Below are 25810 nucleotides of genomic sequence, written 5' to 3'. Positions count from 1 at the left end.
CTTTTCTTTATTTTTTTCTTTCTCTGAAAGGAAGAAAGAGAGAGAGAGAGAGAGTGGACCAAAAGGGGCCTCAGTGAGGCCCACCTTGAACCGCGGCAAATGAAGCAGCGCGCAATCCACAAAAGGCAGAGCCGGCACACACATACTTGAGAAGAGGCCCAGGTAACTCATTCGGGAAACAAAAGCATTCGTTTCGACACATTATAATACAACGACTCTCCTGGTTGTTGCAAGCCTTTGCTTTCCTTTGCTTTGATTTGCTTTGATTTGCTTTGCTTTGCTTTGGTATACATACTGCGAGTGTCACTTAAAAATCGTACAAACGTTACGCATGCTAGATGATACTTTTACCTTCAAAATTATTCGTATAATTTGATTGTTAAAATGAAAATAATTTATAAATGATAAATATTTATTGATACAAATTAATTGTATGAAATTAATGAATTTCACATGTTAAATGATTTATTTATATGAAAAGTAAATTTAAATAAAAATTAAATACGAAAGTATAATGTATGTCTGTGTGTAGAAAATGTATTAATGTTATTGTAAAAACGAATGTGATGTTCGATTTTTTTGATACAACAATTGGTCACCCTTTGTCTGTAATTTGTTTAAAAATTATGTGTATATATTTAGATCTACGAATAAATGTATTTAATATTACACGAATCTTCTGTTTGACGGGTTAAGAAAAATCTTACGAGAGAAGACCATAGGTAATACGATTTGTCACGAATCCTTTTACCTTTACTCGTGTATTCGTGACACTTTAAAAGTGGGAATGAAAGTGAGAAATATTAGGGAGGGGATGTTTCTTTCGATAAACGAAACGAAACTAAAACAAATCAATAAAGAATGAAAAACATCGAGAAAATAAATATTGTTGTTTAAATTCTTAACTGATATTAAGATGTGCCGACCTTTCGGTTTTCAACTAAGCCAGGAAATTTATTTTAACAAAAACCTACTGGAAAGTGGCCGCCAGCTCCACGCTGGATCTGTAGGTTTTTATTAATTTAAGTTTTAATTGAAATTAAATAACATATGTTTTTATCCTATACAAATTATATAAATCATTTACAAAGAAAAATCTAATAAACCTAACACGGTGAGTTTACAATGTTAAGGAACACACTCATTTCGTTGTATATAAATCAATTGTATAACTTCCAAGGAATGATTTTGAATTTCCTTTCACCCTCAAAACCCCCTTCCTTCTCACCAACCACCGCAAGCAAGCCCCCCCCCTCCTTTTCTTTTCACTCTTTGACTGCTCTGCAATTTCTTTCTTACGCTTACAAATTTCTTTTCCTTTTACATAATTACCCTCTTCAACGCCGAATATTTACGAACATGCACATCCATTTACACCCCTTTCTCATTCTCATACAACGACGACGACAACTGCGATCAGAGTTGCGAGACGACGAGAGACGAGACAAATTATCATTGCAAATGACCGATACTTGGTAATCCCTTTTTTTCTTCTTCTTCTTCCTTCTTCTTCTTCTTGGACGATATAGTCGACGCATCTTACGTTTTATTATTTCAACAACAACCATATGCATATATATATTTGTATTCTTTTTACTCTCCATTTTTTTACGGATTAAAACACGATGTAACATCAATTCTACAACTCCCCCCACCTTTCCCAAACTTATCCAATATTATCAATAAATGAATAACCTATATTACCAAATAATTCATACATTTTGGTTTCAACACAACCATATGAATATATATATAATATTTATTATTTAGTGATACAAATGTTCGTTCGAAGAACTCTCCTAATAAATTCGAGCTTTAGTTTTGTTTAAATAAAATCGAGAGAGAGGCACTGGATTCGAACCCGGGATCTTTCGCATAGCAAAAGAACGCTCTACCACTTGAGCCACGAAGACCTGTCATATGCATATATATTTATATTCTTTTTACTCTCCCTTTTTTTACGGATTAAAACAACGGTGTAACATCAATTCTACAACCCCCCACCTTTCCCACACTTATCCAATATTATCAATAAATGAATATAACCTATATATTACCAAATAATTCATATATTTTGGTTTCAACACAACCATATGAATATATATATAATATTTATTATTTAGTGATACAAATGTTCGTTCGAAGAACTCTCCTAATAAATTCGAGCTTCAGTTGTTTAAATAAAATCGAGAGAGAGGCACTGGATTCGAACCCGGGATCTTTCGCATAGCAAAATAACGCTCTACCACTTGAGCCACGAAGACCTATCATATGCATATATATATTTGTATTCTTTTTACTCTCCATTTTTTTACGGATTAAAACACGATGTAACATCAATTCTACAACTCCCCCCACCTTTCCCACACTTATCCAATATTATCAATAAATAAATATCCTATATTACCAAATAATTCATATATTTGGTTTCAACACAACCATATGAATATATATATATATTTATTATTTAGTGATACAAATGTTCGTTCGAAGAACTCTCCTAATAAATTCGAGCTTCAGTTGTTTAAATAAAATCGAGAGAGAGGGCACTGGATTCGAACCCGGGATCTTTCGCATAGCAAAATAACGCTCTACCACTTGAGCCACGAAGACCTGTCATATGCAAATATATATTTATATTCTTTTTACTCTCCCTTTTTTTACGGATTAAAACAACGGTGTAACATCAATTCTACAACCCCCCACCTTTCCCACACTAATCCAACATTATCAATAAACGAATATCCTATATTACCAAATAATTCATACATTTTAGTTTGACCAAACTTGTTTCTTTCACTCATCCATACAACCATAATCGTGCCTAGGTTTGCTTAACTTTCAAAATGATCCGATCAGGAATTAGTATTCCAATCTAACTAAGAACCTGAGAAGAAGTTAGGCCCTTGAACAACCATATTGAAGATTATTTTGTTTTCTAAAGGTGCAGCAGGAGGGATAGATACTTTCAAACTTGTTGAGAATAATAAAACAAAAGCAAAGAAAAAAAGGAGAAGAAATAATAAAAGTAGAAGAGTAGGTGGGTGGGGTGGGGGGTGTGGGGTTTGGGGTTTGGGGGGGGGAAACGATCCGATCAGGTCCGAATATCCCGATCGTTATTATTTCTCTAGAAACCTCCTGCGAAAATCATAGAGGCTCGCGCGCAAGCCAACAAAAAGTTAGTTGTCGAAAGAGAGAGAGAAAGAGAGAGAGAAAGAGAGAGAAAGAGAGAGAGAGACGCGTAATAATTACTTCTGAGCCCGGCCCACTTGCGGTTTCACTCGTAACTCTCTCTTTCTCTCTCTTTCTCACATCAGAGAGAATGCGTATCTCCATTTGAGTATCGCGTCCTTTATAAACGTTCCTTCCTTCTTGCCACTGTAGTTTGACGCTTACATCGGTATCTCTCGAATTCCTCGTAACGGTAATTTACGTACTTACGTAAATACATATAAGAAATGAATGTATCAACCAATATTCGGATATCGTATTAAATTTATATTTAAAAAAAAGAAAAAAATAGTAGGATAATAAAAAACACCATCACGTGATAGAACTATAAGTAAAATATGATAAAACAATTATCTACACGTTGAATACGTGCAACAGTATGAATTAGATAGAATATAATCTTAACATGCAAAAATCAAATAATACAACCATAATCCTAATCCTAAAATATATATATTTATAAATAGGGGTTGCAAGGAATCAAAAGAAATCAAATGAATCACACACACACACAAACGCACACATATACATGCAATACAACGGGGGTAAGTTAGGAAAGAGTTAAAGCATACCTTTCGAAAGCGTAGTGTCTCTCCTCAAATCTGTAACAACACAAACAAGGTTCGTCACAATGGCTTAACGACAGGGGAAGGGGTCATTGGATTCGCAAGAAGAAAGCAGTTCGTCGGGCTCGTTTTATAAACTAGTTTTGGCAAGAGAACTCGACGAACGAGGCCGAAGAGATAAAGGTTGAAGATGAGGAGGAGTAAGGGTAGGTCGAGAGAAGGGAAGGGAAGGGAAGGGATAGGATGGGAAGAGGAGAAAAGGAGGAAAGAATCGTGAAGATTATTTTCAGCCTATAGAAAGAGAGAGAGAGAGAGAGAGATGAGTAGTTTGGTGCACATAGGTAGTTATGTCTATAAGCAGACATTATCATCGCCGTGGCGTAGGTAGGCGGACAGGTAGAGCTAATTTTCGAACCCCGTATTATAGTTCCCGAATCAACTTCTCCATAGTATAATAAGCAATTTCATGACGTACGCTCGCAATTATATTAAGATTAGATAAGATCAACCACTTAGTTTACAGGTACATTCAAAAGAGACCGACACATTCGATCTTTATAAAATGTAATATTTGATAGATGTAAGTAAGATAATTTAACCTATAAGAGTTTGTTAAAATATTATATATATATATATATATGTATGTATATTTTCTATGGTGAGATTAAAAGAACATTGATGATATATTTTTGTATTAAATGCAATGGTAATGATAAACTGTTGTAAAACAGGTTAATTGATTGAAATCCTATTGGTAATAGTTTATTCTTTTCTTTTCTTTTTTTTATATTTTTGTAAGTTGTTATTAAAAAGACATATATGATTGTCCTGTTTTTTTTTTGTTGGTTTTATAAAATTAATTTAATCGGTTGGTCTGATCAAAATTGATGTCCCCCGTAAGTTGATATTCAATGGAGAGATAGATGATATCTTCTTAATACTCGGTTACGATTTGTTTCTTTTTTCTTTTTGTTGACAAAGTGTAATGTGATACATAAAAAGATGTAAGTTATTAGGCGATCTTTAATATAATGCAACAAACGGATAGACAAAATATGATGAAAGTTGAGTCGTCAAGATTTGATTATTGGGTTTGATTAAAAGTGATCTTCTGTAAGTTCAAATGAAAATGATATCGATGCGATCAGAGGCATCGAATTTTGGACGTTGGGTTTATTTCTTTATCGCGTACCAACCAACCAACCAACGAACGAACCAACGAACCAACCAATGAACGAATGTCCGGATTCTACCTCGTATAAATAATACGGGGAGTCTTGGGGAGTGGAGAAGTTAGAGTTGGCAGCATATTTAAAGGTAATATTATTTGCTCCTAAACGGGATTTCTTCTTACGTAGCGATCGAGAACTCAGCTTTGCGGGCGTTTTTCCATTGGCAGTCGCGAACCGACCGCGGCTGAGCCTGGAATGCCGACCACCGGGATAAAAACCGAATCAAATATCTACCGTTCGGCGAGTCTCTCCACTCGGACTAATGAAAATGCCCGTTGTTACTCTCTCTTTCTCTCTTTCTCTCTCCCTCTCCCTCTCTGGGTTTTGCGTTAAGGGATTTTCAGCGACAGTATCTCGATCACGCGCAGTATTTTACTCTCGGGATTTCGAGAATAAAAACAACAGCCCTTTCTCTCTCGTTTACTATATTCCCTCTACCTTCGAACCAATGCCGAGTACTTAAACGAGTTACTTTCAAACATCCCATCCCAATAATTCCTAATACCATTTTCTGAACGATCCTCGAGTACAATTTGTAATCATTTATGAATATATCTAGCTAGTTGATCTTGACCTTAAAGCGATGTATTTAAGGATCGTTGATAAGTCTGACAACACGCAGGTGTCAGATCGAAAGAACAGATTGATTAGGTTAATCCTAAAGTGATGGGGACGAGGCCATCATCGAGAAACGATTTACATCCTTGCACGATCGTGAGGAAGAATATGATGATGATGATGATGATGATGATGATGATGATGATGAAAAATAAAAAGAAGAATCAAGCCAGCAAGCAAGGAAGCAAGGAAGCAAGCAAAGCAAAGCAAAGCAAAGTAAAGCAAAGCAAAGCCTCTGCTTTAGAATCGTTGAAGCGGTTGCTTTTCGATCAACTTTTGTTTGGGATTCGATTCAGAACGGTTCTCCTCCTGGATTCGCATTTGAGTTAGACTCACGTTCTGCCGCAGCACGTGACCCAGCTGCTCGAGAGGAATCCCACGTATCCGTGACGTCACTCCATTTCTCTCTCTCTATCTGTTTGGTTCTCTCGCTACCGTGAACAACCTGCCCGCGGCCGATAGGAATACAAGACTTCTGTCTAGTCACTGACTTATTAGGAATTCCGAGCGACCCACGTGCAGAAATTCGGCGGTCTGCTCTTGGCGAGCCACGTGCGCTCACTGGATGCACGTTCTTCTAATTTGCGAGACGTCTGCGGACTACTTAAAACCTGCTCGACCTGTTTAGTCTCACTCCTCTTGCTTTCGATCGACGTCACTCACCTCAACGTACCCTAAGATCAACCTTATCCACCTACGATTCCATCCCACCCCATCCTGCCATAGAAAAAAAGAAACAAAAGTTACCAAAATAGCGTCCAGATCAAACACCTCGACCATTCGACCATTTCCTCGCACCTTTTTTTTCCTTCTTCTTCTGTTTTTACTCGTTATTTCGTTGACCACCTCTCAGATTCAGTCCGAATTTTTCCTCCCTCGTGTTGGTACTCGAACATAAGTGAATATTTACAACGTAATAGCTCGGAGTCATGGGGGAGGAAACGGGTGATAACTCATGGTCGAACAAAAAGCAGAGCGAACTCCCGCAACGTTGGTTGCATCGGCAAAAAGGGACCATCAAAATCTCACCTAGCTTATAATAATAATTTCTTTCTGTGCGTCCTTATCCAAACGCGTGTACCGTAAGAAGATGTAAAAGAGAGAGAGAGAGAGAATGCATTAAATCACCCCTACCCAACCCGATCAACAATAATAATTCTTAGAGAAAAGTTTCTCGAACTCGCGGCGTGATAATTCAACATGATGGATAACCAAGAATCTGAATAACTCGTATAATCCTTTCTTTATATCATCGGCCTATCGGCTGAGACAAGATTTGCGATCCTCCGGCACCCTGCAGGCTTTTACGTACTTACGACAACCTTTTTTCATACTTTTCTTCAATATCTCTCTTCCTTTTTACTTTTCTTTTTTTAATGGTTTTTTTTTTTCTATTCTCGAGGTTCGTACGATAATCTAGATATCCTGATATTTCATATAAGAGACTCTCTTTATTGGTCCTTAAGAAATAAATGATTTAACCCGTTTGGTTATAGCTCAAGTATCGTTCTAGAATAATTTACTACGAGTCCTATATGGGTCGGTGAAGATTTTACTAACGAAAAGGTTAAAGTTCTTCCAACGTCATCGTATGTAATATTCTTTTATTATATTCAAGTTTTAATCTTGAACGAAATGCACACAGGAAAATGCACACAAATAGAAAATAAAACAAGCTAATAATAATAATAATCATCATCTCGAATCGCGTAGGAATTATTTTTCGTACTCTGACTTATCATGAAAATCCCTGCCACTTGACATTTTTTTTTCTTCTCGATCTATCCGATTTATATGTCACGGTATAATAAATTTCCTTTTTTATCCGCTCTCTCTTTCTCTTTTTAATTTTTTGCTTCTTCTTTTGCTCGCTTGTATCACTTTGGCAACACACACATATACACGTCTTTAACTTTTAGTGTATAAAAATACACTTGGGTAGGCCCGTACAAGGCGTGACGAGTGTAATTTCGGATAGATCGAATCGATCGGGGATTCGATTCTCGATCAATCGACTGACCGATCGATCTTTTTAAGACAGAGAGAAAGAGAGAGAGAGAGGGGAATAGAAAACCGTGTCGAAGAAAAGGCGCGTAGCGAAGTGCATGCAGTTACGCTTACAGCGTAGGCGTACAGTTAGAAAAGAAGAAAGTGCACGGTACACGGATGATGATGATGATGATGATGATGATGATGATGAGGATGATGATCGGCTACCACACCATACCATATCTCGACTGATTCGTCACAGACACTGAGAAAGCGTAGAAAAGGATTGTAAACAAGAAAAAGTATAGAAAAACAAAAAGATAGATAGAGAGAGTTCCATCGACACAATATTCCCATTTCTCGATCGTTTTAATCATCTTTAGATTGTCTTTCGACAAATAAATTTGATACTTTAAGAAATGATCTAATTTGAAATAAATTCATCCAATTCTAATCCAAGAATTATGTTAAATCAACTTTGAGTTTACTCGGAACAATATTTGTTAATTATTTTTTAATTATTATTTCATTATTTATTTATTATTATATTATTATATTAATATATATATATTATTATTATATTATATATTATTTAATTATTTTATACTATTTGAATGATTTGAAATAAATTTATCTGGTCCTCGATGGAATTGAATTAATTCAAATTGAATTCGATTATACATTGAACAGTATCGTTATGATTGGGAATAAGTATCAACACCTTGAACTATCGGAAGTCTTCTGAAGAGGAACCTCTCGAGTGACGTTTAAACTCACGAATCCGCGAGATTGAACACACACACACACGGACACACACAATACGAAGAAGAAGGAAGGAACGCATTAATATTAATAGTCCTGCGAGAAGGGTGTTCCCCCTTTGCCATGAGCCTTCAGCACGATCAGCACACGTTGCTAACGGTCAAAGAGACGAGAACGAGAAAAGTAAACGCCGGTCGAGAAGAATCTCAGCACGTTTAAAGGAAACTTAGAAGAGTTTGTAATACACAACGTATAATATTTTCAAACTATACCTCTGTGATCATTTCAAATTCGTCATTATGGACAAATCTCTTATCTCATGCCTAACACAATTATTGTCTGTAAACCTAATTCATCTATCTCTTGTATTAATTGTCCTGAATTTAAAAAGACACCAGGTTTATGTCTATTAAATACGATTATTCTAATCAATATTCGATTGAAATCAACATACGATACATTTACAATTTAATGCAGGCTACATTTAGAAGGATGAAGTTTGTTTTTCATGCCATTCATATGACAAATGACAAAAAGACAACATTTTTCATACGATGTATAATTTGTCTAATTACTATTATTATTAAATAAATTAATTTCGATAATTAGACTAGTCTGTTATGTGATTACAATTGCAAGTACATTATTATGTTAGCCTTGTAATGATTATTATGAATTTTGTTTTGGTTTATTTTTGGTTTTTTTTTTTTTTGGAGAATCGATTAATGCACTTTTCCATTCATTATCTCCTACCATCCGTTTCTTTAGCATACCAAAAAAATGATTCTCGACGGTTGTTGATCATCGTCGTTCTTAACGAGCGTCGTAGTCGCGCGAGACATGTATGTATCTACAAGGCGGCATCTCTTCTCAGCGGGGGAAACAAAGAACTTGACTTATATTCTTCTGACAAGAGGAGGCTAAAAAGTAAAGCGAAAGATACGGAGAGAAAGATACACAGAACAACAGCATTCGTGTCCCAATGGTTTCAAGCATCAAAACCTCCTACTTGGGATGTGTAACTCTCTCTCTCTCTCTCTCTCTCTCTTTTGTGCGAATCATCTTTTAACATTTTTTCATTTCGACAAATATATTTTCGACAACAACAACAAAATATTATCATACAATTTTTCATAAATTACTCCTACAAAATCCTTAACAAATTTATTCCAATTAGAAATTATAATACGGGTGTTAGGTAATACGTGATATCACTTCGAATTATTTTGATGTTTTTCGTTCGACAAATATTTTTGAAAAAAAAAAAAACCTGGTGTGTGTACTTATGTACGCACGTGAGAAGTTATACTTCTTTGCCGTACCAAAACGAACATAACCTCAATAACCTCGAAAATAACTTCAAAAAAATACTTCAAAGAAAAGAATTAACTTAAAAAAAAGAAATAATTATTATTATATATATATATAGAATAATTATTATTATATATATTATATATATATAAGAAAGAATAAAAAAAAACTGGTGTGTGTACTTATGTACGCATGTGAGAAGTTATACTTCTTTGCCGTACCAAAACGAACATAACCTCAATAACCTCGAAAATAATTTCAAAAAAATACTTCAAAGAAAAAAAATAACTTAAAAAAAAATAATAATTATTATATATATAAGAGAGAATAAAAAAAAAGGAAAAGAAAATGTCAAAATATAGATATCAGTCCACACTAAATATAAAAGAGATATATCGAATAACTTCACGCGTCAACAGTCATGGCGCGGTTACAGCATTAGTTCTCGCTTCGATCATTTAAGTAAAGCAGCGCTGAGTACGATTAGTATCTGGATGGGTGACCCGCTTGAGAAAAAAAGGGGGGAAGAAGAAAAGAAGACAACTTCACGCCGTATACTTGAAATCGCTTTGCCGCGCATCGTAAATACTGACAAACTTCACGGTGTCGTTTTTCCAGACGCTCGGAACAAAATCACACTCCCCCATTACATTTTTCCTAACGAACTAAAATTCAACGACAATAAACAAAATCGTTATGAAATATAAGATTTTGTAAGAGTACGTTAAAAACGAAATATAAAAAAAAGAGAGAGAAATAAAAACGAGAAGAAATAAAAAAAAAAAAAGAAGAGTTTAGAAAAGAACGTACGTTGGAAATACGGTTGTGGTGATGGTGATGGTGGTGGTGGTGGTGATGCTCGGGATAAAATAAAGCGAGTTAGGCGAAAGGTCGAAGTTTCTCTCTCTCTCGGTCGCTTGACCTCGGCCGGTAATAAGAATAAATGTGATTCTATTACGGGTTCAATTGTTACGGCGGCGGATATAGGCCGATTTCGATGGAGGACGACGAGGGACTGATCATCCGCACCGATAACGTAAAAACACCCTCCTCAGACGTTTTTACCTGCCACCTTTTCTTCAGACTCTTTTTCTCAACTACCCAAAAATGTCGTCTTGTGCTGACAAAAGTTGTTTAAACAAACAAACAAACAAAAAAAAAGAAATACACAAACACACGCACTAAAAACAAAACAAAAAAGGAACGGTAAAGTTAATTTAAAAAAAAAGAAAAAGAAAACAAAAACAAAAAAAATAGTTCAAGTTTCGGTATGCAATTGATGATGATCAAATTGAATTTGATTGGCAGAGAATTGATCGTTTACGAATCAGGATTCACAATGTACTCACCGTGCGTTGACGGAAGTAGGATTCCCGACGTCGTCCAGGGACGGTTTCCTAGAACGAAACCACGAATGAAATTCGTTATTGATCGTCTGCAATTGCATTGCTGCACGTTGTTGTTGTTGTTGTTGTTGTAGTTGTTGTTCTTGTTCTTGTTTATACGCGATGCACAAGTTCGAAGTTTGCCACGTTCCGCTAAATGTTTCTACGTCCATAGTTAATTCTTACCCCTTGTCCCCTCTTTGCTCTCTCTCCCTCTCTATTTATTTTTAAAAAATAATTTGTTAATAGAGAGAGAGATAAAAGAAAAAAAAATTAAACAAAAATTAATTAACAATCGGTCCACAATTCGCACAGAAATCTTTTACGATTCTTCCCCCTCCCCTCCCCTCCCCTCCCCCTTAACTATCGGAATAAACACACACTCGTTCGATTGCATATTGCAATTGTGAAAAGAAAAAAAAAAGAAAAAGAAAAATAAAAGAACAAAATGATGAAAGATTTGAGAGAGGATTCTTCGTTGGGACTGTCAAAAACGGACTAGTAGCGCACACACTGGCATGTGCCGCGTAAGTGTCGTCATCGAAGCGAAGAAGAAGAAGAAGGCGCGTGTCGGCCTCGTGCTCGGTTCGAACCTTCCTTCCACCCTTTTGTGAATTGTTCCCCTTCCACCTTCCTCCTCCTTAGCCCCCCCACTATCCGACGAATTGACGTTGCGCGCGCCCCTTTTCGAAACTCTGCCTGCCTCCTCCTCGTGTGTCGTCTGTCTGACTCGTGTTCAACCATAATCCCAACCCCTAACCACTTCGGGCAGGCGTTCGAAGCGACATATTCGCGAGTTAAACGCGAGAATAATCGGAACTAAACTAAAACAAGTGAATTAAGTCTAAAGAAAATCATCTTTTAGGTTAGTTTTTTTCTTACGACCGATATTATCTCGCGCTAGGTTACTTACTTCAAATCTAGAAGAACAAGAAGAAGAACAAGAGGAAGAAGGAGAAGGAGAAAAGGAGAAAAGCATTCAGTCTTCATTTAACTCCGAACGCGAGTCCCGCGACGGCAATAAAATTCCCTCTACTCACCAACACCACCAACACCATCTCCAACATCAAGACCAAACAGGACCAACACCACCACCACCAACACTTCTATCAACGTATTATCTTGATCTGTTTATGTATACGCACCAGGACCCATGTCCCTGATTTTCTGAACTAACTCCAACACCCACCCGAGACCCCTAAAAACTCTAGGCTTGCTTGCTTGCTTGCTTGCTTGCTTGACTTTAGTCAAAGGGGATCATCGATTAAAACCCAATGGGATTATACCCTCTGATTTTGTAGTGGAAAAAGATCGAGCCTGTAGAAACTTGCTCGCTTGCTTTTACACTCGTTGTATTCCATTTTGTTGTTGAACTACTAAAGAGAGAGAGAGAGAGAGGTTCATGTTAATCGACGGGAACCCGTGTGACTAATGATTATCGATTACCAGTCTCGAACGTTAGAGGAAGAAGAATAAGAAGCATCGATGAGATTCATTAACTATGTCTTTGGTTTAACTTAATGAACGTTTATAAACTTTTATTCCTTCGGGTGATTATTAAAAAGAGAAAGATTAACGAGACAGCGAGAGAAAGAGAGAGAGAGAGAGAGAAAATAGAGGAATCAAAAAAAAAAGAAAAGAAAGAGAAAGAGAGAAAGAAAAAGATTTTTCCAACGAGAGAAAAAGTGAATCGTAGCCCGGTTACACGAGATCTTATATTACCTTAACAGGCAACTAGCCAGACCGGTAAGCATCTATGTGCCTACTCCTGAGGCTCGTCTAAAGTCAAACTCACTTGGAGTATATACTGCTTTTACAAACGATACTTCTTATGGTTGGCCAGCTATTACTATGACAGCACGATGACACTCATCGTCACTCGAGTGACTTCTCCTTCAATGCTAACGTTCTACCCTAAATCGATACGACTGCGAGATAAATCAACTTTCCTAAATCATTTGGAATGTTGTATGGTGTTTTAACAGAATACCAAGTCAAATTCCGTATGGGACTACGTCGTCCTATTACTATGACAAAAATTTCAAATCTTTCAAAATAGAGAGCAGTGTAGGCTGATGTTTCTCGAGTTATTTCCTTTTTTTGGGGCTTCCTTTTTTTATCTTTTTCTTTTTTTTCGTTATTTTACGTGTGAACTTTTGTAAGAGAGGTAACAAAAAGTTACAAAAGAGGTGGACCGTTTGAAAGAGGATCCTCCGATAGGGTTTGTTAAGAACCTTCTCTCTCTCTCTCTCTTTCTCTTTTTCTTTTTCTTGAAGATGGAATCTCCGTGTCGGAAGGAACTTCGCGGTCGATTCGTTACGCGTTTTCAACACCTCGATAAACTGAACTGAACGAAGAAGATCGGTGAAATGGACAAAAGATCTCGGTAAACGAGTACACGAGTATATGTATTTCCACAATTACGTCATTCAACATGGATAGATAGACGTACACACACACACACAGACATACATAAATTCGAATAAACGAAAGGAACAAATTCTAACGCGACTCTAATAAATTCGACTCGAAAGGACAGTGACTTAGAGCACCTATTCATCACCGTATTCTAATGATCATTCTAAAACGGGAAGCTGCTAATCCGAACGCGGTGGAAGAATACTCCGCATGTTTTTTCATAAATTTCAATAAAAAAAAAAAATTCATGCCCATCGTTAGCCGACCTTTTAAAGACATTATCATTATTATTATTATTATTATTATTATTATTATTGGTAAACCCCCTTTGGGTTAGTTTTAAACGAACTAATAATAAGAAGCTAAAAAATCCTGATCGAAGTTACGAATTGGTCTCGATTTGAGAAGATGAAAAAGAAGAAGAAGAAGAAGAATTATCCGTCAACGAGAGAGCAACGATGGAAGAAAATTTCCAAGAGTTCGTTCCAATAGCTACCACTCTCTCTCTCTCTTTCTATATCTCTGTCTTTCTTCAAGGAGTGAACTGAAAGAACCGGAATGTAGATGGCAGAGAGTAAAGGGAGGCGGTTTGGCACATTTTTTGGATCGGGGAATGTCGGTGCAAGCTATTAGAGGGAGAGCAACCTTCTTACGTGGAATCGTTAACCTCGACGGTAGCCAGAGAGCGGTAAAAGATGTTGCGGACGAGGTCTGAATTAATGAATGAACGGATGTTAAGCTATCGGAACTCGATGCTTTTCCAAGAGGAGGAGGTGGAGGTGGAGGAGGAGGAGGATGATGATGGTTAGAGGATCGTCCAACGTACGCGAATAGAAGAAACGCAACGTGCGGGGAACTTGCTGCGAAAATATCCATTAGGGATGGAACGGGGTAAAAGGGGTAGGAAGGAGGAGGAGGAGGAGGGGGATAGAATTGGCTCCTTTTATGGACGTTAAACTCATTCCGCAGCTAGGAGGAGAGATCTTCTTGGTGTACGGGTGGAGAATGGTAAACGTTTAGAGGTTGTGTGCTGTCTTTGGGTTCGAACGTATTAGAGACCGATGAAAATAGAAAGAAAGAAAGAAAGAAGAGAAAGGAAAGGAAAGGGAAGGGAAGGATAGAGAAAGAGCTACCGGTGGTCATCGACGGGGGTTCCCATTCAACCGGTGGCTCGTCTCTCGCCCACTCATTCGTTCATTCATACGCGCTGCACGCGATTTGAATCGATAAGTAAAGCTCGGTAGAGACAACCGCCTGAGGAGGATCACTCGAGAAATATAAAAAGAAAGAAAGAGAAAGAGAGAGAGGGAAGACGCGTGCTACGCGTCCTTCTTTCTAGGAGGGGGTGGGTGTCTTATTCGTGAGCTGTGAGCCAGGTGAACAACAACAAGCCTAGAGGATTGTTAAGATAAAGGTGCCGCGAGCTACGAAGAAGAGTTGGATGAACAAGGAGGAGCTGCTGCTGGAAGAATTGAGAAGAGAGGGAGTCAGAATATAAGGTAAAAGGAGAATAAGAAAGAACGACGACCGGCAAGGATAATCGGTAAGAAGAGTCCAAAGAGAAAGAAAGAGAGAGAGAAGTGGTAGAAGCCGGTCGTAGTCGTCGGCTGCCGGACAAGCGGACGGAAAAGACAGACAGGACTGGAGACCGCTCATTACGAGCGGCGCATGCGCGAGGAATGCGCCGACTCTCTCTCTCTCTCTCTCTCTCTCTCTCTCTCTCTCTTTGGTTCTTTTTTTTCTTCCTCTCTTTCTCTTGTTCTTTCTTTCTTTCTTTCTCTTTCTCTTTCTACTCGATACAATAAATATAGGATCGGGATCGGCGCGCCTCTGCCCCCCATTCCCCCCTCCCGCTCCTCGAGAGGGGGAGAAAAGACCCACAGCTGGAACGACTTCAAAGTAAGCCTGAACCGATGAACGAATCACGACCGACAACAATGCCCACCGTAGTAACGACATCCAGTTAAATCCGAGGGCCCGCAAAAAATACGCGAGCGACCTTCTTTAAGAGTCAACTTCTCCTCTGCTATCCTCTTTCCTTCCTTCCTTCCTCTCTCTCTCTCTCTCTTTCTCTGTCTTGTTTTTTTCGTCTCCATCCCTTTGGTATCAAACTACATCGATGTAATAACCAGTCCCCCGATCGTTATGCACTTCGGGAAAGGTGATAACTATAAAACGATTATTAATTATCCTTCCTCTACCTTCGAGCGTTATTAACCCTTCTTCTTTCATCATTCCACTCGTTCCTTTTGTTTTTCCTTTTTTATCCTCCTCCTTCTTGAAACACTTGATCGATCAAATCCATCATAAACTCTATATACTATTCATAATAAAAAAGTTTGGATTAATCCAATGAAATCCAAAAGATGGGACCTATTTTGTGACCTATTTTATTTTTGGGTATACCTACTTCGTCTGTAGAAGAAACTTGAACTAAGAAAACCTCCCCCTTTGCTGTTCATCACTCTTTCTCTTTCTTTCTTTCCACGTTTGCGTTTAGCGACGAATTCATAAAGAAGTTTGCGGATGAGGAGTCCCCAATGAAATCCGAAAGAGATCGGTTTTCTCTCGGCTTACTTCCATTTGGTCACTATTTCTCTCAGTACGGAAAGAGAGAGAGAGAGAGAAATACTTGATTTATATCCGTAAAAAAGAAGTTCAGTCCGAGAAGAGACTCTGTTGCTTTTCGCTCATTGCTCGCCGCGAACGAGCGCGTCGCTGTACTCACTTTGAACAATGGAATTGCGTCGCAACGTCAATCTCCCTGTATCAATCACCTCACGAGTCCCCGTTGTGCTCTTTTATATCCCTACTAGCTGCTGCTGTTGCTGCTTTTACTGTTGCTGCAGTTGCTGCAGTTGCTGAAGTTGCTGTTGGCTGCCTTCCTCGACTCCATTCCATTTCGAGTTCTCTCTCTCTCTCTCTTTCTCTCTCTTTCTGTCTTTTTTTTTCATCTCCTTCTATCGACGTGCGTGTCTCGGAATAAAACGAAATTCAGTCCATACGCCTTTTCTCTCTCTCTTACTCTAACCCTCACTCAGTTGACCGTTGCCACGTTTTCTGATACACAACATACACACACGTACACATACACAGAGACATAAACCCTCCTTTCGTCACGAATATTTATCGCGAAGCAATAAGAACGATGATTATGATTATGATGATGATTATGATAATAATGATAATAAACTAGCACGCGAATTAAAAAATGTGTTTTACGTGGGTTTATGAAGAGGAAGAAGAAGAAGAAGAAGAAGAAGAAGAAGAAGAAGAGGGAAAGAAAAAAGAAAAGAAAAAAAAAAGAAAGGAGGAGCTGAACGTTGCTCGTTCGATCTACTTTCTTCCTAGTTTTTCTTTTCTTCTTTTTTTTTCTTTTTTTTTTTTTTCGGGTTGGAAAGCATAAAGAAAGGCGACCGTACCGGTGCTCTTACCTGTCAGTCCAACACAGCGCATCCTCTCGGTACCTGCAAATCAAAACAAAAAGTTCCGATATTTAATTCCTTGGTGTCAAATCTCAATGATTAGAGATTTCATTAATTTATAAATGTAATATTAGGATAAATATGATTAACATTATTAGGAGATCGTTTTTCGTATTATCCTCGACACCCTGGACTCCCATTTCGATTCTACCTAGAAGCTTTGTAAGAAAAAAAAAAGGAATGAGAACGCCTCCCCCCCCGCACCCCCGTAGAAAAGAAAACTAAGCCATGAGGCTAAAACGCGTGTCGCAGCTTACAGGAAAAAGCTTTTATATGAAAGTTCAGGCTATGAATAAGATCGCCGCCGTAAATCGTAGGCGAGAGGTAATCTCGCGGTTGAGTGGTGCCCTTCTTCTCCGCCCCAGCCCCCAACCCCCAGCCCCCTTCCCCCTAACCCCCATAATCAAGTCCCCCCCTTTTATTCTTTTTTACTTAGCCACGAAAAAAAGGGAACACACTAGAGGCAGGCACACGGCAAATCGTTGCCGCTATCGTTCGAAACTACAATTCCCTATCGTTAAAAATCAAACTATTACAATAGCGAGCCCAACGAGATGATAGATGATAGATAAAAATTCAGGGGGTCCGTACAATAATCGTCTAAGAATAAAAGAAACCACAGCTAGCCAGCTAGCTAGCTGTTATTGGCCTATCATTTAAATTGAATTAGAAAGGAAAGATGGAAAAGATGAATGATAGAAACCAAAAATAAAGAGGGAGGGAGGGAGGGAGGGTTGGTTCTAAACAAAAAAGATGAATCAGAAGGTGCGAATGGAAGGCGTTCTTCTCGAACGAGAAACTGTCAACGAGACATGATTTAAAGCCAAATATTACGACAAAGAGGACATTCCAGAACGGTATATCCCCCGTTCTTCTTCGACATCGGGTCTTCCCCTCTCATCTTTCGAGTTCTCGACTGTACTCGTGGAGATATGTCGGGCAGACTTTATTACCAGAAGCCAACCCCTGGAACATTGATTTAATGCGGGAGTAATTGGGCGACCGGACGTCTCTATGACCGACGTCTCTACCACCTTCTACCGTTAATGTCCTTTAGCCCTTCCACGAGCTTCCTTACTACTAACCACCATGCAAGTCTTCTCCCTTCAACCCCCTTAACGCACACCACCCAACTCCTACACCCCAACAAACGAACGTGAGAAAGCCGAACGGTTGCTTTATTGCACCCTTTATTGCTTTTCCACTTTTACCTTAGGTTAGGGATAGGGGTAGGGGGTTGGCGAGAAGGGCTGATGTTAGAAATGTTCATTCTTTTTCTCTCTATGCGAATTATCGCGCTTATTAAACTCCAACATTCCATCACAGTTATCGAACACCCTTTCCCTCTCTTTCTCTTTCGCTTCTTCTTCGTGAGTATTTTTAGGAAGGAAGGAAACAACGCGGAAGGAATGATCCACTTTCGAAGTTGGGTGTTGCCCTCGCGTGCAGTAAATTAGAGGCTTTAACGCGGGAGAAGAATCAACAGAACGAATTTGCACCTAATACCTTATCATTTTTCACCGAATACCGACTAACAGAAACTCGAGAGAATATTTTTTGGAAAGTGGGAACTTAGCCCCGGCGTCATGTGCCTTTAAAGTCTTCATGGGGATGGGGAGGGGGTTGGGGATGGGGATAGGAATAAGAGGGATGGGGTAAGGGGTGTTGGGAGGACCACAAACGTGGCCTCTACAAGCAGTCATAATACGCGATCACCGAGGGCAACTTCAAATCACACACATGGCGCGATCACGTTCTTCGACTCCGATCTTCCACACCCCTTTTCAACCCCCCCCCAACCTCCTACACATACTCTCTCTCTCTCTCTTACACTCTCTGTTCTCATCCATGATGCCGTGTAAACTTTAACTTTGGATACACCGGCTGCAGGAAATGTCTATCCCGTCGTCTACGGACTGTTTCTCTCGTTCGGGGGTATGGGATGGGGTGGAGTATGGGGTAGGGTAGACTACTACGTGTGTACCGAACAGGAGAATGAGAAGGGTGTGGGTTAGGTAACGTAATGACTAAGCGATGTGTCGGCATAACAACAAGTGCCGCTTACAGCCTCCCGTGAAAATGTAGAAAACAGCCTAAAAAAACACCACCACCCAGCCTAGTGACTTATGTTCCTTTCACCACCCTCTTTATTGAAATTCGCGAACTAACGGAAAGTTCCTAATAACACGATAAAAAAGGGGAGGATGATATTATATCGAATGAAATTGAAACGGAGATTCCGGTATTAGTCCTCGGTGTCTTATTGTTGATCAAATGAACTGAACGACAGCAAGAGCTGCAGAGCAACAGCAGCAGAAGAAGAAAAATAAGTATCGAGAATGGAAAAAAGGTTTAGCCCTTTCTCCGGGTCAGTGCACCTTCTTCTTCTTCTTCTTCTCCATCTTCTTCTTCTTCTTCTTCTTCTTCTTCAGCTTTGGCCGTTTTGGTATAGGCAGCTATATGCAGTCACCTTTCATGCCGCACGATTCGATTCTCCCGCGTTCCAATGGAGACGGGGAAAGAGATAGAGTAAGAAAGAAAAAGAAAATGAGAAAAAGAAAAAGAGAGAGAGAGAGAGAGAGACATAGCTGGCGCATTATCACATACGTTAACTTTTTCTACCTCTATTGGCCCGGAGCGAGAGACCGAAAAACGACTGATTAATCGAACCAACACGGGGAACATTCTTGCCTCGGTGGTATAACACAAGGGGAACCAGTAGCACGTATAACAATCTCTCTTTCTCTCTCTCTCTCTCTCTCGTTCTTTCTTGCTTTCTCTCCTTCCCTTTCCTTCTTCTTTCTTTCTTTCCTCAATGTTCCTTCGAACTGAGCACCACACCACGCACCACACACCACACCACACCCTGCTACCGCATTCGCGCGGATGTCGGGAGAAGAGACACGAGCCGAGTTGAGAAAAAGTTTGCTGCCAATACCATCGGCCGGGAGACCGCGAGTTCCACCCGATACGAGGAGTTCGGTTCGACGAAAACCGGAATGCGTTTCTTAGCCCAACGGACCCGAGATATGTTCTGAAGTTACAATTAACGCTGTACAATAGCTCGACGTGCCGTTGTGCGCGGGAGGAGGAGGAGGAGAAGGAAGACGACGACGAGAAGAAGGGTGGTGATACAGAATCGAGGGGAACAGGAGGAGGAAAAGGAAGAAGAAGAAGAAGAAGGGGCAAGGAAGAAGGGTGTAAAAAAAGCTTCCACGAACGTTCGTTCTCTCGTTGATCCCTATTAGGGAACTATCGTTACTTCTTTTCCCCCGTTCGAACCGATCACCCGACCCACCCCCCCGCCACCACCTCCACCACTTCGACCACTCCTTTCCATTCTTCTTTTTCTTTTTCTTTTCCCCTCCGCGTCAACAGGATAATCGTACCGACAAGGATCGTTACGAAATCGAATGATCTACTCGATCCGGATCGATGCTTTCTCGCAAAGACATAACAACCCTTTCTTTTGTGTCCCCTTTTCTTTTGCTTGCTTGCTTGCTTGCTTTTTTTTTGGTCTCTATATTTAGGATTTTGTAGGTGAATCTTTATAGTTGTGTGTAGAAAGGGTACGGGGAATTTTGGAATTCGTTTGAACGTCGTACGAAGAAAAGCAATCCGTGTCTCCATTAAGATTTAATTATATACGTGACGTAGGTGTTATTCGATTAACGTCACGCACATGACCTTTCGTTCATTCGTTCGTTCGTTCGTTCGTTCTCTCTCTCTCTCACTCTCGATCGTGAGATTTCTTCTCGTGGACTTTAGTGAATTCTTCCGTGTAACATACATACATCTACATTTCTATATAGGCAACATACATGAACGGTTAGAACGCGATTTACCATCTTTAATAACTTCCCTTGGATCCGTCCTAATTAACTTAATAACCATCCTCGGAGATTTCGTCGCGGTGAAGCCGAGTCGAAGTCATTATTAAAACGTCTCAGCGTGTTTTGCAGATAAAAAGGACGATAGGTTGCTTGGTTGGTTGCTTGCTTGCTTGCTTGCTTTCTTGGTTGATAGCTACTTCGTACATACAATATCCCAAGAAATAAACCAACAAAAAAGAAGATTTAGTTAAGAAACTACTCGTAGATTATCGAGAAAACCTAACAGTTACCAAAAAAGTTACCAAAAATAATCCCTACAAATTCGAAACACCGAATGTGGAAGTCATTGAAAGTTCAGTTTTACGCATCCTCTTGGGGAATAACTAAAAGTCCTTAGAATAAAACTTTCGATTCACACCTGCAGTGTGTTTCATAAAAAAAAAGGAATCCATGCAGTCCAATAGTATTAGTGATACTGTTGTCTTGTTATTGTTGTTGTTGATGACGATGACGATGACGATGACGATGAAGATAGTGGTGTTAGTAGTTGGTAATAGGTATGGTTGTAAGGAAAAACACGAGATTTCAATTAAAGAGACAAGCTTAGTAATGAGGCATCCTTCGATTTATTGGCTCGAGTAGGCCGGCGCCTAAATGTCTGCGTGCTACCTTATTCAGTTTCCACTGAGAAGAGGAGAACTCTCTTTTTCTATCTCTATCTCTCTCATTCTCCCACAAAGTAAAAGACGATGCAGAAACCTGGGGACTCTTTAAGCAAAAGTGAAGGGAGGAGGGGAGCCTACTGCTACTGCTACTGCTACTGCTGCTGCTGCTGTTTGTGGTGGTGTTGGTGCTGGTGCCAGAAGGCAACTCTTGTCCTTCGTCCTGGCTAGCTGTCGTCGATCCCGTCGAGCACGCGCGTGTTAATATATGGATTCTCCTTGTGCACGCGCGTGTGCCTACCTTCCCTCCCCCTCCCCCTCCTCCTAACACCCCTTTTCCTTCCTTCCTTCCTTCATTCCTTCTACCATTTATTTTCTTCTTACGATATGTGCAGCACTCAACTCGGACTCTCATTTGCATCGAAGAATCCAAGCCACCGTTTAACGCCCCAACCTCTCCCCCCCCCACCACCATTTCCTCCCCGCTTTGCTTACTTTTTTCCTCATTCCAAAACTCCGATCTTTATTATCCTCCGAAGGAAAACGAGACCTCCTGTCCTCCGATAACAACTTCCTCCCCTCCCCACCCCCTTTTCTTTTATTTCTCTCTTTTGAAAGGGGAATTGGACACATTGGCACGCACCTAAAACTAAATTGGCTTTACCGTTTTTTTTTTTTTTTTTCGAAAATCATTCGTAAATCGATGGGTTTTTATTAATCGAGTTTAATTACGAGGGGAAGAAGAAGGTAATACTTTATTTTCATCGTACTGGATATAAATAAATATCGATTCGATGGGAAAAATCATGATTCCATTTTCTAAGAGCAAAGATAACTGAAGAGAAAAGCTAAAAGATAAAAATCAACTACGCACGCACGCGCACTCATATTCATACATATACACACACACAGACACAAACACACAGAGGATAACCTTCAGGCTACGAATATTTTGTTCGTATTATCTCTTTCTTTTCTCCTTCGTCATTCCACCATGTATCGTATAATTTTTATCGAATCTTAAATACGATCTCGGAATACGTCGGAAATCATGGAAGAAGGCTTATCATTATTCCTGCATGAAAAATGATCGGTTTTCTCGTTCACTTGCTCACTCGCTCGCTCACTCGCTTGCTCGTTCCTTCGTTCGATTAACGTTTTGGCAATCCATGAAGAAGAACGTTACGATTAGTGTGTAAGCGATGTCGAGCACGATAACGCGTCGAAGGTAATAAAATTGAAGAGATGAAGAAGAAGAAGAAAGATGATAAAAAAGGATGAAGATTCTCTTACGGGAGAATTCTTAGCAACGTGGACGAGAAAGAGGATGACGACGGATGAGGAGGGTGGGAAGAGGGGGTATGAGGGGGATGAGGAGGGGGGAGGGTGGGGGGAACACTGCCCGCTGAGAAGACACGATGGATTTCATTTCTCTAAACGCACAGAGTCCCGTGTACGCCGTATGGGAGCTTTTTCTTATAGGAACGAGTGCCTCGTGTTCCCCGAAGGGTTGATAATTCGTCGATTAAATTGAAAATGGCGGAGCTAATTGTGCCGCGGCTGTATTATTCATTGGATCTCCGACGGAGAGAGACCCGTAAGCGTGAGCTGTACATCCGAATGTAACTTACGAGTGCTATGAGAAAGTCACGTAAAAGGTACTCGCACGCTGATTCATCGTCATCTCTCTTTCTCTTTCTGTTTCTGTTTCTGTCTCTGTTTCTGTCTCTTTTCCAGTCTCCCATAGAGTATCCCAAACTTTCTCAAATGTCTTCGAGAGTTCTCGTTTTATTCTAACGTACGTTAGATTTTTTACTCTAATTTTGAATAGAAAATTATTATCAAAGAATGAAATTGAATAACTTAACTCAAATATTCGATCTTTCACCGACGTATTTGGTATGTGTTGACAAGCAATTCTAATCATTTTTATTCGCGAATATTTAATGATTAATAAGAAAAATGTAAATTTATGAAGAACAGTTACACGTAACTCAAGATGAAAAAATAACGAGAATAAAACTCGTACGGTGATTCATCGTCAGGAACGTAACGTTTACGCTGGAATGATCCTATTCGATTAGTATGAATGAATTTTCCTGAAATATCGTTCAGAACATTCAACCATAATTACACGATGTTTGTTTTAATCAATGGCTACGATAAAAACGTATTGAAAAATAAAAAAAAAATATAGTGTGTGTACTTATGTACATAACGAATATAACCTCAATAACCTCAAAAATTACTTGAAACAAAAAAAATGAAAGGAAACATATTTTCAATCGATCGATATATTATATATATAAGAAAGAATAAAAAAAAAATATCAAAATATAGATATCAGTCCACGCTAAATATAAGTGAAATATATAGAATTAGTTTATGCGTCAACGGCCATGGCGCGGTGATAGAACTACTTCCCGCTCGATAATTTAAGTCAAGCAGCGCTGAGTACGATTAGTACTTGGATGGGTGACCCGCTTGAGGAAAAAAAAGAAGAGGAAGAAGAAGAGAAGAAGAAGACAACTTCATGCCGTAAATTTGAAATCGCTTTGCCGCGTATCGTAAATACCGACTAACTTCATGGTGTCGATTTTTATGTCGTTTGGAAAAAAATCACTCCCATCACATTATCCCAAAAGAAATATAACTACAATAACGAATGAAACAACAAGAAAAATAGGCTATATAATAGCCAAAATCTCGTGATAGGGAAAAATAAAATATAAAAAGATTATCTGGAAGATAATAAAATAAAAAAGATAGGCCTAAGAGAACCGAAATTTGATCGGAATAACCCTTCCGTAACGAGGTGTCAAGTAGTTAGAATCGACTTTAGTCTCTCTCTGCGAATGAAAGATTAGGACTCTTCTTCTGTCGAGTACTTTAGTACTATATCGTACACTTGTATGCGTAGCTTAATCATCGGTATATTCTGTTGGCGAGTGATGCCGCCCACGCGGTCACTTGACCTCCCTACGCCCCCGTATCTCTCAGTTAACCTTATCAACTCGATTCAGCTCGATCTAACCGACTCACGGTGTGTAGTGTGTTAGCTTTCTTTCTCTTCCTCTCTCTCTCTCTCTCGCATACAAATTTTCTAACCACCGAATTATTACATACTACTCATTACTTTGTTCCAAATGCATGAATAGTTCGTTCTTTGCCTAATAATATGGAAACTGTTTGTTTATCGTGCAATTTGAAAAGAAAAAAAAAAGGTATCATTAACTTGCTGTTGCTCGTATCTGTGTCGAATGAAAAATCTTTTCCCCTATTACAAATTCTAATCATCGATTAATACGAACACGCCTCATTCGTTTTCTTCTAAAACGCGTGCATTGATTTTTTCGTTGTATTTTGCCAATTCGAGTGAAAGTACCGTAGGAGTTTCTGCTGCGTTGCTCATACACCAGCGACGAGGAGAGGAAAAAAGGGGGGAAGAAGGAAAAAGCAAAAGAAAAGAAAAGAAAGATAGAGAATACAATTTTTCGAAGAGCCCTCTTTCAAACGGAACCCCCCTGGATAGTCGGGACTCCCTAAAGTCCTTCGAAGCGTAACTTAGCATACTTTATTTGATTTTTTGTATTGGATAATAGTCTCAGGTAATAGGGTGCCTGCTTGCCGCGAAACTCGCTCGAAGAAAAAAAAAAAAAAAAAAAGAAGAAAAAGAAGGTTCGAAAGAGCGGGGAACAAATTTTCACGCTCCCACTACTTGCATTAACGAATTTACATTTTTTAAATGGAAGGGTCTTGCACTCTCTTTCCCTCTCACTCTCTCCCTCTCTTTCTTTATTTCTTTTCCTTCTCTGGTATTTCCCCTACTCTCAACGAAGGGTGATAACTCGCGGGCCATTTGTTCGCGAAGAAATGAAACCGCTGCTGACACTGCATCTTAATAAAGAATCCTCCTGACTCCTTTCCTTAAAACTTCCTACCCTTCTCGAGAATCAAACAAAATATTTGAGCGTATATACTCGTACGCGCGTGTGCGTACGTGTACGCAATACTACAATCTGTAAAACATATGTTTCGCATAATCGTCCTGCGACTTCTATTATCACGAACTCAAAAAAAAAGGAATAAATAAATAAGTAAAGAAAGAAAAACAGATACGAAGAAAGAGAGAGAGAGAGACGAGTAGTAAGGAAAAATAAGAAAAGTAGCAAAAGGGTGGTACTTGTTACGATGATACGGAACATGTATGCGTGTATGTATATGTATATATATATGTGTGTGTGAAGTTGCTGGTAAGAAAAAGCCAGCAAGAGTCCGGGGGTGCGAATCTATACATATTTAATGAGAGCACGCAGTT

The 25810-nt window shown here is 39.2% G+C and overlaps 1 protein-coding gene across 5 annotated transcripts in view; it reads right to left on the bottom strand.

The window, feature by feature from the left end:
- Positions 1-25810, bottom strand: part of LOC122523862 (protein trachealess) — a 95332-nt gene that overhangs the window by 62692 nt on the left and 6830 nt on the right. For 2 of the 5 annotated variants that reach the window (XM_043645795.1, XM_043645796.1), the window contains exons 2-4: positions 16947-16979; positions 11059-11106; positions 3804-3833 (exon numbers count right to left, since the gene is read on the bottom strand). In XM_043645795.1, the coding sequence (XP_043501730.1) occupies positions 3804-3833; positions 11059-11106; positions 16947-16979 (111 nt within the window). The remainder of the gene's footprint in view (positions 1-3803; positions 3834-11058; positions 11107-16946; positions 16980-25810) is intronic. The other 3 variants (XM_043645797.1, XM_043645798.1, XM_043645800.1) reach the window with 3 other exon arrangements.

The sequence above is a fragment of the Polistes fuscatus genome, unplaced genomic scaffold, assembly GCF_010416935.1.
Source record: "Polistes fuscatus isolate 324 unplaced genomic scaffold, CU_Pfus_HIC Scaffold7, whole genome shotgun sequence".
In the NCBI taxonomy this organism is placed as follows: Eukaryota; Metazoa; Arthropoda; class Insecta; order Hymenoptera; family Vespidae; genus Polistes; species Polistes fuscatus.
The sequence above is the reverse complement of the archived record's forward strand: the minus strand, read 5'-3'. Positions and strand labels throughout refer to the sequence as shown.